General features: G+C 44.1%; 1 protein-coding gene across 1 annotated transcript in view; it reads right to left on the bottom strand.

Moving 5' to 3' along the window:
* Positions 1-5,663: 5,663 nt before the first annotated feature.
* The window catches only part of LOC126536546 (hemocyte protein-glutamine gamma-glutamyltransferase-like), a 57,626-nt gene continuing 49,712 nt past the window's right edge, over positions 5,664-13,577 (bottom strand). The window contains exons 13-15 of the mRNA XM_050183559.3: positions 9,897-10,057; positions 9,350-9,486; positions 5,664-5,988 (exon numbers count right to left, since the gene is read on the bottom strand). Of these exons, the coding sequence (XP_050039516.1) occupies positions 5,847-5,988; positions 9,350-9,486; positions 9,897-10,057 (440 nt within the window). The 3' untranslated portion in view covers positions 5,664-5,846. The remainder of the gene's footprint in view (positions 5,989-9,349; positions 9,487-9,896; positions 10,058-13,577) is intronic.

Genomic DNA, 13,577 nt, shown 5'->3' with positions numbered 1-13,577 from the left:
CCTCGTCGTCGTTTCCTGATTCCTGTGGTGAAGACCCACCTCACCCGGTCGAGATCGTATCAGGGCTCTCTGCTACCGCTTACCTGGGCCATTGTGTCACCAGCGCATGTAGTATGCTCGTGAAGTGGGGGAAACAGTAGGCAAAATAAGTTAGCGAGCGGTCGCAGTGAAAAGAAGCTTATTGTTGTAAACATTTGCAGAAGCTGTACGTGTCTACATCTTGTGTACGATTTCTCTGTGTCTGAATGTACAGTCGGGTACGGCATTGATACAGTAATTATTCGCTTAAGCTTTCCGGAGTATGCAATCTTGTTTGAAGCAAGCTAAGAATTGGTAAGTGTAGCGTAAGCGGTGGTGCCATTGAGCAAGCGTAGTTATTTGTTCCATCCAAAGGGGCAAGGTGTATGTCGGTCAGAGCGGTTTAGATTTCTGTTACTATGATATCAAAAGCACGTAGGTATTGGTAAGTTGTAATGCAGGAATTGCAAAGTATGACTGTACTCCTCTAATCTACGACACCGTCATTCTCGTATGCAACTGTTATTCACTTAACTGAGAGATTATACGAGCTTTCTTGGTTTTTCGTCTACCCAATTACTGCATTAGCCAATCGCCCGTTGCATTACCCTGTGAAGAAACAGAATATTCTTCCCACTTACGCTGCCCTCGATATTGATTATATGTGACGATGCTAATGTAGACTTTGCCCTGAACTTGCTATAAATTTTTTGCCTGGGTTCATTTTTTCACTGGCAAGCATCGGGCACGAAGTGTTCTCTATTATATGTACTTTTTTTTTCTCTAATAACTTTAATTTGATAGTCACCATTTTTCCCTTCGGCGCTGCCCTTCGCGCTCTTTCATCATGACACTGAAAACTACCTATCACCTCTAAGAAGCGCCACAAGGTTGTTATTCATCTTATGAGTAAGAACCTTGTGGGAGCCAGTCTCTTGGCTTAGACGTTCGTTAGAAGCTACGCCGGAATCGCGGGAACCGAGGTAGCCTGCATGCAGGCATGTTGCACAAGATAGACGAGTGCACTTTCTTGTCTTTGCTATCAGGACTACAAGCTATGTGCTTTAAAAAAAGCTGTATTAATAAAGGTCTGGCGAAATGGGACACAAGGATGACATCCACATAAGCCAACATCGCGAGAATGTCGTGGCTGCAGATAACGAGAGATTCTATGAAATAGTCTTGTGCCGACGACGCACAGGACACACGCACCTTATCCAGTTTTCTTCTTCTCGGTGAGGAGTTTGTATGGTGAGAAACTTTATTTACATTAAGCGGCCTGCATATTTTGATATCATGTCTCCACCCACCGCTGTGGCCCAGATGGCTGTAGCATTCTGCAGCTGAGGTCACAAGTTCGATTCCAGGAAGCGTCAGCAAGCCTCTACGAGGTGTTTCGATGGAGCAAGGGCAAAAAAAAGTGCCCGCACAGCGCAACACGTTAAGGCAACCCATGTGGTCAAAATTAATCGGGATCATAAAAGCGCGAAGCACAATCTCGGCAGAGGGCCCAATTTTTTTGTACGTTTATCACCATCTGTATGACGACTGCGATATGATTAAGAAATATTGTCATTTGTATCCACTTCAGAAAAAGACGCTGAACTTACGTAAATGATGATTGAGCCTATGCGTTGGCTCACTACAGCCAATTGTAGCAGATCCAACTAACTAAATAACTAACTTCAATGCAGGTAATTTTGTTTGCACAAGCTGAGGAAACATTGTTTCACTTCATTGAAAATTGCGTTTCTTTACTCTCAGCTTTGTCAAAATCATCTTCCTTTACAGTATTCCTGCCTACCATCACGCGCGCCCACAAGCACGCACACGCACACAAACACACGCGCACACGCCCACCAACACACACAGATGCATACACCAACATACACACACGCACACACACACAAACAGACACTTCCTCCCATCCTGAATTACTTTATTTAGGCGAACCTTCGTTCACGCCCAATAAACATTGTGTTGTTTAGTCTGTCCACGCCGAAGACAATAATTCTGCTGCGCAGCGGTGCCGTGCTTCCAACGGTGGCATCTTTATGCACCGTCCTGTTTCGTGAGCCACGTGCGTTCTGGCTGTCAGGTGTCTGAACCGTAAACATTAGTAGGACGTATTGTCCATGGAGCTTTGCGAGGTTTCTTTTTCTCTTTTTGTTTGCACGCTTTCACATGCGAAATTCTGCTCGGATACTGTCGATGCAGCGCCGTTCATTGTTGCGAAGAAGAGTTCTCCAGAACTTACGTGTAGCTGCCGTAGCTGGCATTATCGATGGGTAAGTATCGGCAGGAATTCAACCGAGTTCACCCTTTGTAAGAAAATACCCTGTTGTGATGTCCATAAGCTGAAATCAGGACGCCAATCTTACTATACCAAATCTGTAATGGAAATCGCGCTATATTTTCGACCTCAAATTGTTCTTGTTACTATATTGACAACAGTATTCAAAATATTTGATATGGCACAAGCTGAACGACCACATCTGATTTGAGTACTTAGTAGTGCAACAGCAGTACGTGCAAGACAGGGCTTGGGAACCACCCAGACATCACGTTTGTTTTCGCGTTCTTTCTTTGCCACAAAAGTGCTTCGTTTACGTGTGCAGGTCATGTGAACGTGAGTTAAAGACGATTTTGGCATCTACGCATTTCTTGGCACTATCAAGCATAGCTTATAACTCTCATTTTACAAAACCTATTAAACTTCTAAATTTTCCGGTACCGTGCACAGCATCATCTGAGGCTCCCGCCTTGAGCAGTTTTACTGCGCCTTCATGACGCTTTCATGCAATCTCGACTTTCGCTGATTTTGCATGTTAACCCCAACCTGTTCGCTCTCGGACAGCAGCGATATTTCAGCGCCATTTAAGCAGTACTCTTTCAGCTTGGTGCTTGCGTGGGTTACGCGAATAATTGTTTCACAGTTTACTTTACGAATCAGGAACCGTATTCGCAGAAAGCTCTTGCGCTAGAATTGTTCATAAGAGCAAGTGCCAGCCAATCCTAACACTCGAGATATTGCTAAAGAAGGCAACCGGCCAGTGGAAAGGAGCACTTACGAAAGAAAAGATTCAGGAGTCAAATTCGCAAGGTTTTTCGTCAGTAAGTGACCTCCGCCATAAGCCGACTGCCTTCGCTGATGACATGTCCAGCATTCGCACTGGCTGACATTTGCTCTCACGAAAAACTTTAGTGTAAAAGATTTTTGGGGATACGGGACCGGTTCTTACGCGCAACCCGAATCCCCAAATTTACTAGTTAGTTAAAAGATCTTTATTGTTGCCGCAACAGTCACCCTGCATATTTCTGTCTATTTTAGGGCTTGTATGTAAACATGCGTATAGTTCAAAAGTACATCCAACCGTTAAGTGCGTTGGGCACGTGCGTATGATGTCCATTCCTGATCGAATTCATCCAGGGATAAAAGGCGGTACGATGCTCCATATTGCGTTTAGAGTTAGGGAGGCAGCGAAGGGTGTACATGTTGATCATGGTCAAGGAAACACTGGTGAAACCCACTCCCGTAGCTAAGAAGCGTTGGTCTTCGGCAGTGGAGTTGCGTAGTTTTGACAAAGGCGCTGGAGCACTGTAGTTCACTCTGGTGGTTTCATGGCTCAGGCATTTTAAGTCAGTGATCTGGGCCCGTACTCAGAAATTCATCAACGCAAGTCGATCTGTGATTGACCATCGCAGCACCGATTGTCTCCTTAGCAAGACGATCGCTATGAGTGAACATAGCACACGAACGTCAACGAGTGAAGGGCTCTTGCATAAGAGAATGTTTGTGAATACAAGTCCCGATTTTTGATGAGGGACGTACTCAAGAAACAGAGTTAATGAACAGGTAAAGAAGAACAGTTCAAATTCCGGGCAAATGCGCCCCCATCTCCCCTAGATCCTAAACGGTTAGTGAAAATAATTAAGGACCAAGACGTTAGCACCGAAGTTTAGCGTCGGAACAGGCAAAACAATTGCAGCAAAAAAAACGTCAGTGCAGTTGCGCCTTTCCTAAACAAATATAAGCGTGAAGTCATATGTTTGGCGAAAACTCGCCTCGTCGTAAATAGAGTCAAGGGTAAAATGAACACTGACCACAGACATATATTCGTTAAATTATTTATTTACAGTTAGGAGTGTTAATCACTGTCAATCACTGCCGGGAAGTCGTTTGTTGGTTGAAGAATTCTCCGGATCGAAGGTCAAAAAATGAGGTAAGAAATTGACACAAGCTTAGGCACCCTTTACATCGTCAAGCAAAACAGTCAACTATACTACATACGATTTTTTTTCACATTTCACTCAAACGCAAGCGAGGGAACACGTTCACATTTCACGGGCACAACATGTACATTTATTTAAATAAACGTGATATTTGTTTTATGGTCAGTCGAAGACGCACTACAACTTCTAGATTGCTCATTTCTGCTAAATCCTTTCGCATTTACGAAATCCAGATAATGTTATTAATTTGCTGGCTCTGTGATTCTGAGATTCTACACATCCTGACTGTTCCTTTTGCGATGCAACAATAATGAGATGACGACTACTTATTTCGAAGAACCTACCAACTTAAAATACTGGAAGCTACACCTACCATTTATTGACTCTCTCTACGCCAAAACTTAACTCCGTACCACGTTTAACTTGCCCATGGGAATGATTTAAAGCTTGCACTTAGAGCGCTAGTCCGCTGAAATATTTATGAATTAATGATTACGTTCATTATTTTTAAGATCCTGAAATGTTGCATACGGTATATGCAGCTCGTTGTCTCTCCGTATGCCAAATTTTAATTAGAAATGCAGAAAAGTTTGCCCATGTGAACGATCTAAGATGTGCACTTAGCCTACCATTTTGAAAATTCATTCCCTCATACACTACTTTTTTGCTGAGAGAAAAATAACTCCGTGTGCAGGTGTTCGTCCTATGTGGCACAGAGTCAACCGAAAGCCACTCATGCAGTTCGTCGTTAAAGGACCTGTCGAGCGTGCTACAGATACCGCGCTCCCTGAAAGAGCGCACTAGGGTCTCTTCAGTGTCGGTGGTCGTTTGGCCGAGTTCAGGGGCGTATCCCGGGCGGCACCACCGAGAATAGACACAGCATTTTAATGGTCTGTAGAGCACTACTAAATTTAAACGAGAGTGCGAAAAAAAAAACATTCGCGATTTTTCAATGCACGCGGACGAAGATTCCGATCGATCTAGTATTTGTGGCATGCACTAACCGTAGTTGATTTTCCGTAGTATTTCCAACCATAATGCTCAGTTTTTATCGTGATTTTCTGTATTTTCGTTTGCTTCTCTGCCAATAGAAGCAACGGTCGGTTGTTTTTGCAATAACCGAGCGGGACAAGCTGTCATCTCTACCATTTTGCAAATAACTCACCCATGCTATTGCTTTTGTCATTGAACAATCGTTCACGCACTTTTGCTCAATCTGCCTGATCCTCATCATGCAAAATAAAAAAATCACGAATGATTGAGTCCTTGCAGAAGCAAGTATATGCTCCTCGATACCAAAATGCTTTCCTTTTTTTCACTTCCTTCAAGCTCTGTCGATGTTAGTTCGTTTCCTTTGTTCTTCTTTCTCTCGTGAACCGACGAATAAAGAGGAGCCAGACGAAAAAGCTTATGGTTGCGTCATATATGACAAACACGCGCGATTTATTGGCCAATACGAGACTCACTTCTATATATAACACACAACACGGTCTGGGCATCACGAGCGGAAGCGTCTCTGCCAACGATTGCTGCCATTGAAGTTGCTGCCGTGCAAATGCGGAAAGCGGAGCACCGCCGACGAGTGGCCACGTGGGCTACTCTTCGACCACCGTCTGCGCCGAACCCTCGATGTTGAACAGCTCTTGGCAGTTGAAGACGGCCATCACGTTCCGCGGTCCGGACTTCACGGGCACGAACGTCTCCCGGTGGACCCACTCGGCGCGTGGTGCCACGTTCCTGCAAAGTTTCCAGGGGGTCGAGAAAGCATAGACGGTTTCGTTAGGTTCGCCTAAGCAGCACCTGGTGCGAGGACGTAGCCGGTGCACAGGCACTAGGCTATTCGAACAAGAGAATTGGTTCACGGGAAGGTGGAGTTGAAGTGACCAACAGTAGGCGAACAAGAGAAGCCTAGCCTTTAGCCTCAGTCATCCATTGCTTATGTTCAATTTCGATCAGGCACTGCGTAACGATTTTTAAGCGGAGGCACAGGGCCACATAAATGGAAAGCTGCGCGGGCGGAATTCCCGCAGTGAATGCACAGAACTCTAGCGGCGTTGGCTTGTAGTGTTGGCGGGTAACACTGGCGCGTTGCAGTCAAGGGACCAAAGATGGCACGACAATATATATATATATATATATATATATTGCACACTCCTTAAGGAGTGTGCAATAGAAGTCGGTGGTAACTCCGTTAGACAGGATACCAGTAAGCTATCGCAGGAGACGAAAGATCTGATCAAGAAACGCCAATGTATGAAAGCCTCTAACCCTACAGCTAGAATAGAACTGGCAGAACTTTCGAAGTTAATCAACAAGCGTAAGACAGCTGACATAAGGAAGCATAACATGGATAGAATTGAACAAGCTCTCAGGAACGGAGGAAGCCTAAAAGCAGTGAAGAAGAAACTAGGAATTGGCAAGAATCAGATGTATGCGCTAAGAGACAAAGCCGGCAATATCATTACTAATATGGATGAGATAGTTCAAGTGGCTGAGGAGTTCTATAGAGATTTATACAGTACGAGTGGCACCCACGATGATAATGGAAGAGAGAATAATCTAGAGGAATTCGATATCCCAGAAGTAACGCCGGAAGAAGTAAAGAAAGCCTTGGGAGCTATGCAAAGGGGGAAGGCAGCTGGGGAGGATCAGGTAACAGCAGATTTGCTGAAGGATGGTGGGCAGATTGTTCTAGAAAAACTATCCAGCCTCTATACGCAATGCCTCAAGACCTCGAGCGTACCGGAATCTTGGAAGAACGCTAACATAATCCTAATCCATAAGAAAGGCGACGCCAAAGACTTGAAAAATTATAGACCGATCAGCTTACTGTCCGTTGCCTACAAAGTATTTACTAAGGTAATTGCAAATAGAATCCGGAACACCTTAGACTTCCGTCAACCAAAGGACCAGGCAGGATTCCGTAAAGGCTACTCAACAATAGATCATATTCACACTATCAATCAGGTGATAGAGAAATGTGCGGAATATAACCAACCATTATATATAGCTTTCATTGATTACGAGAAAGCGTTTGATTCAGTCGAAACCTCAGCAGTCATGGAGGCATTGCGGAATCAGGGTGTAGACGAGCCGTATGTAAAAATACTGAAAGATATCTATAGCGGCTCCACAGCCACTGTACTCCTCCATAAAGAAAGCAACAAAATCCCAATAAAGAAAGGCGTCAGGCAGGGAGATACGATCTCTCCAATGCTATTCACAGCGTGTTTACAGGAGGTATTCAGAGACCTGGATTGGGAAGAATTGGGGATAAGAGTAAATGGAGAATACCTTAGTAACTTGCGCTTCGCTGATGATATTGCCTTGCTTAGTAACTCAGGGGACCAACTGCAATGCATGCTCACTGATCTGGAGAGGCAGAGCAGAAAGGTGGGACTAAAAATGAATCTGCAGAAAACTAAAGTAATGTTTAACAGTCTCGGAAGGGAACAGCAGTTTACGATAGGTAGCGAGGCACTGGAAGTGGTAAGAGAATACATCTACTTAGGACAGGTAGTGACTGCTGATCCAGATCATGAGAGTGAAATAATCAGAAGAATAAGAATGGGCTGGGGTGCGTTTGGCAGGCATTCGCAGATCATGAACAGCAGGTTGCCATTATCCCTCAAGAGAAAAGTGTATAACAGCTGTGTCTTACCAGTACTCACGTACGGGGCAGAAACCTGGAGGCTTACGAAAAGGGTTCTACTTAAATTGAGGACGACGCAACGAGCTATGGAAAGAAAAATGATAGGTGTAACGTTAAGGGATAAGAAAAGAGCAGATTGGGTGAGGGAACAAACGCGCGTTAATGACATCTTAGTTGAAATCAAGAAAAAGAAATGGGCATGGGCAGGACATGTAATGAGGAGGGAAGATAACCGATGGTCATTAAGGGTTACGGACTGGATTCCGAGGGAAGGGAAGCGTAGCAGGGGGCGACAGAAAGTTAGGTGGGCAGATGAGATTAGGAAGTTTGGAGGGTCAACATGGCCACAATTAGTACATGACCGGGGTAGTTGGAGAAGTATGGGAGAGGCCTTTGCCCTGCAGTGGGCGTAATCAGGCTGATGATGATGATGATGATATATATATATATATATATATATATATATATATATATATATATATTCGCAGCCTACGAATGGAGCAGGAAAGGATGCGGGTACAATCCACGTCTTCGTGTTTGGCCAATGCAATGCACTGCCATAAGATATTTCAGTTATTTTTTTTTTCTGACACAGTGGTCTTGTACTTTTGCGTCCGAGGGCACATGAACACGATACACACACGCCGCGGTTGCTTAATGGCTTTGGTGTTGCGCTGCTAAGCACGAGCTCGCGGGATCAAATCGCTGCCACGAAGGCCGCATTTCGATAGAGGCGAAATGCAGAAACACCGGTGTACTTAGATATAGGTGCATGTTAAAAAACCCCAGGTGGTCAAAATTAATACGGAGTCCCCCACTATGGCGTGCCTCATAATCAGATCGTAGTTTTCGCACATAAAACCCCATAATTAAAAAAACACTATACACATGTAGATTGTGACAAGGAACAGCCAACGCTGTGTGCTGATTATTTAAATGTAGCTACGTTTATTTCTTCAGATTCTTCCATAGGCATTCGTTACAATATCAGTTTAAATGGAGGCACGTTGCACGTCTTGAGGAACGATTACTCTTATTAAGCAAACGCACTTTTTTCTGCGCATGCCTTTAAGTGCATTACGCTGTGTTTTGCTGTCTCCTTTGCTCTCTGCAAACATGCACAGCCTGCGCACTCCCTGCGTACGCAAACTACGGTAACCTGCCTTACTTTATTTTGAACAATGCTTCAATTAATATCTATACGGCAACTAATATATGCATTGTGCCAACCCGTGGGTAAAAGAGAAAACAAAAACGTTCCTCGTAGTTGCTTTAATTGTTAATCTAGATTTTTCTGGATAAGTTTGCAAGCCTTAAAAGAGTGCCGTCGCAAAAATGCTGACTGCATGAATAGATAACCTAGCGACACTATAACACTGCTTCAATTGTGTGAACATTCGAAGTTGCCTCTTCTGTGCGTGTGCCTGAGCGTGCAGTTGAACTTACGAGAGGTGAACGATGTGGGCGCTTGTGACGCCAGGGCCTTCAACGGACAATGTGCAGTCTTGAAGGGGCACGTTCAGGGGATTTGTGAAGCGCATTACGAGTCTGAATGAATGGCCGACCTTCACTGGTCCCTCAACCTGAAAGAAATGGATGCGAATTGACGGTGTTTTACATTGAATTATCGTTCAGTGTGCTACATAGTTAACTGTGATTTCTCAAGATTGTGGAAATGTAGATCTAAAAAAAAATAAAGGGCACTAGTTAGCTTAGGTAGATAAAAATATAAATGGCTCAGCAAAACATCCCTGTAGCCATTTCTAGACAGCCCTATACGCTCCGATGACCGCTCGAGTGCCCGTTAGAAATGTCGTAGTGTATGCTAGACTACCAATTTATTTCTCGACAGAACGAGGCCACCCAAAAATTGTCAAGTTTAGGTTAGGAACGCTATTTACCTTCACATTCATCTTCAATATATTCTCGCGCTTCAGTAATCAGCAACCATTCATGTAAGGAGAGATCTGCTGGTATAAGCGCGTACAAATACCTGTATGTCCAGCTTCGGCTTCGTGATAGTGAAATCATCCTCTTCAGACCATGTTTGTCTTGTCTCCTTGACATTTGCAATCACGTAGATCTTCACCATTGCGAAGTCCACCAGTTTATCGAGGTACTCCTCGGGCTGCACGGTCAGTGACAAAACCTCCTCTGCAAATCAAAATTAACTCGTTAGTCTTCCCACAATTGCTGTGCGGGCAACTCTGCGAGGCAGAAAAGGCCACTCCTTTGCCCTCGTACACTTGACAATTTCTTTTTTTGTCTTTAGTTGCGAAATGCGCTCATTTCATAAGCCTACATAAGCTTGGTATACGTTAGTGCACTTGCAAGACGTCATGCGGCTAAAAAACAGACATTTAACCATTTAAACTGCTGCAAATGTTCTCTTCGTTCCACGGGGACCAGCGATTTCGTGAAAAATATGTTTAGCCATATAGTAAAGCGAAATATGACTTGTACAAAGAAAATTTTAGTTTGAGCTAGTCTTTCGTTCGTACTGAAGGGGAACGAGCAGTGCAAAACGGCGAGCACTCGAACACGTTGGTCACGTGATAGAACAGGCGGTGTACGTCCTGCCAGTTTGAGCTCTTGTCCCCGCAGTTCTGCGCCACTCGTTTTCCATCCATTACTTGAACGAACTTCAGTGTCCCCTCAACCAAGTTTGTCTGGAAGAAAGGCTTCCATCCGAGCGGCGTTCGTGTAGAGGAACTTACCATCATAAAAACTGGTAAAAGGGTGCACTCTGCTGGTTAGACAGCAGAGTCCACAACATACTTTGGCACAGTTTGAGAGGTGACAATGTTCCTAACGGGATTCTAACAACTGCAGGAGGCGAAGTACAGGCCGAGCTTTGGTTTTGCTAACGTGTGTGAACATTCGATATAAAAAAAAGGAAGAAAAGCGATGCTGAACGTTCGCAGGTGACATAGGGAACGTCTTTGTCCTTAATCAACACGGGAGCGGAGAGGTGAAGTAGGACACTGTGATAAAAAAAGTTACAAAAACAGGTATCAAGTTCTTCAGAAAGAGGCACTTTGGCCCAGTTTATACAACATTAGTACCACGTGTCTGTCCATAAGTTACGTACGCTTGCGAAGGCCCGCAGGCGTCGTTAATTTCAGCATTTAGAGCCATCTTTAAGATCCTGTTGTTAGTCACGAAGAAACAGGTCAACCTAGAGGCAGTAAGGGTAAAAGCAGACAAATTCAGGCTGGTATTTGCAAAGAAATGTGCAGCCTTAAAACAGAGAGAGGAAGATGACATAGAGGTAATGAATGAAACCATAACTAGGCTGGCTTCAGAGGCAGCAATTGAAGTGGGAGGCAAGACACCATGGCAACCAGTAGGCAAATTCTCCCAAGTAACAAACAACCTAATAAAGAAATGACAAAGAGTGAAAGTGCCCAACTCAAGAGATAAGACGGAATTCGCGGAACTGGTAAACCAATCAACAAGGCAAAAATGGGGGATATTCGAATTTATAACGTGAGAAAGACTGAGGAAACAGTGAAAAATGGACGCAGCCTGAAATCAATGAGAAGGAAACTTGGCATCGGATAAACCAAGATGTATGCATTGCAAGATAAGCAGGGTAATCTGATCAGCAATCTCGAAGATAAAGTAAAAGCACCAGAAGAATTCTATACTGACCTGCACATTACCCAAAGCAGCCAAAATACCTCCATTCGAAGTAGTAATGAACAAGATACAGAGGCTCATTCTATAACTAGAGATGAAGTTAGAAGGGCCTTGCGAGACATGAAACGGGGAAAAGCGGCAGGAGAAGATGGACTACCAGTCGATTTAATCAAAGGTGGAGGAGACAGAATGCTTGGAAAACTGGCGGCCATCTATACGAACTGTCTATCGACTTCAAGGGTCCCAGAGAACTGGAAGAATACCAAACTTATACTAATCCACAAAAAGGGAGACGTTAAAGAATTGAAAAAAATATAGGTCCATTAGCTAACTTCCAGTATAAAATGAAATATTCACCAAGATTATTTCCAATAGAATAAAGGCAACACTGGACTTTAGTCAACCAAGGGCACAGACTCGCATCAGGAAGGGATACTCTACAATGGATCACATCAATGTCATTAATCAAGTAATCGATAAATCCGCAGAGTAGAATAAGCCTCTCTATGTGGCTTTCATAGATTACGAAAAGGCATTGGATTTAGTAGAGATACCCGCAGTCATAGAGTCATTACGTAATCAAGGAGTACAGACCGCTTACTTAAATACCTTGGAAAATATCTACAGAGGTTCTACGGCTACCTTAACTCTACACAGAAAAAGCAGGAAGATACCTGTAAAGAAAGCGGTCCGACAGGGAGACTGAATCTCTCCAATGCTATTCACTGCGTGCTTGAAAGAAGTATTCAAGCTATTGAACTGGGAAGGCTTAGGAATAAGGATCGACGGCGAATACCTCAGCAGCCTTCGGTTTGCCGATGACATTGTTCTATTCAGCAACACTGCAGGCGAGTTACAACAAATGGTTGAGGACCTTAACAGAGAGAGTGTAAGAGTGGGGTGGAAGATTAATATGCAGAAGACAAAGATAGTGATGAATAGCCGGGCAAGGGAACAAGAGTTCAAGATCGCCAATCAGCCTCTAGAGTCTGCGAAGGAGTACGTTTACCTAGGCCAATTAATCACAGGGAACCCTGATTATGAGAAGCAAATTCATAGAAGGATAAAAATGTATTCAATCACATACGACAGTCATTGTAAGCTCCTGACTTGAAGCTTACCATTGTCATTCAAAAGGAAGGTGTACAATCGGTGCATTTTACCGGCGCTGACATATAGGGCAGAAACTTTAGGGCAGAAATATAGGGCAGAAAAAAAAAGGCTTCTAATGACGCATTATTCCAGTGGGCGACCAGGCGCCACTCAGGAAATTAACGAAAAGGGCTTTTCCTTTCTCGGCGCCGGTAACGATGCCATCAACGAGGCTCGCAGGAGCACCGTATTTGCATGTCAATGATGCGGCCGCGAAAATAATGCGGTGGATCACTTTGGGTCTCAAGGAAAAGGAAAACAAATGTGTATTACGATTATGACGCACAGTGTTGCCGCAAGGGAGCAGGAGAGGACGTACACGGGCGGATGCCCGCAGGGAGCTTTACTCATCGTTACTGAGAACTGCCGCCGCAAAATACAGTGAACGGACGAGTGCAAGCACATTTTACGCGTTGTCACCGCTGACGTCTTTGTCACTTTCAGCGAGAGCGGCTTCATCCTCCATGCCACCAAGGTTATTACAGGCAACACTTCAAATGTGCCCGCAGCACAATTGAACACGGCTTCGTATGCGGTAGCGATCGCGGTGGTGGCTAGTGGTATATAGATCACTGCAGTTTGAACCGCCCGAAAAAAAAAAATAAACAAAGAAGAATTCATTATATTTGCGTCACGAACCCAAATATAACGCAAGTCGTGTTTCTAGGCCGGGATTTCTCTTTTTTTTAAGAAAGGAAAACACTCGCGTTATAAGCGTGCAAATGCGCTATTTTTGCAGTACGTCTGAGTGCTCCGTTTTGCCTACTAGAAAGCTTCATTTCAATTAATTTAGTTTTTTTTGTCTCCTTAGGGACACGAAGGCACTAACTAAAGCTTGTTTTTTATGACACTGCACCGGCATCAATCCCACGACTCTTTT

Source organism: Dermacentor andersoni, chromosome 4, assembly GCF_023375885.2.
Source record: "Dermacentor andersoni chromosome 4, qqDerAnde1_hic_scaffold, whole genome shotgun sequence".
NCBI lineage: Eukaryota > Metazoa > Arthropoda > Arachnida > Ixodida > Ixodidae > Dermacentor > Dermacentor andersoni.
Note: the sequence above shows the minus strand (reverse complement) of the source record. Positions and strands in the feature narration are given on the sequence as shown.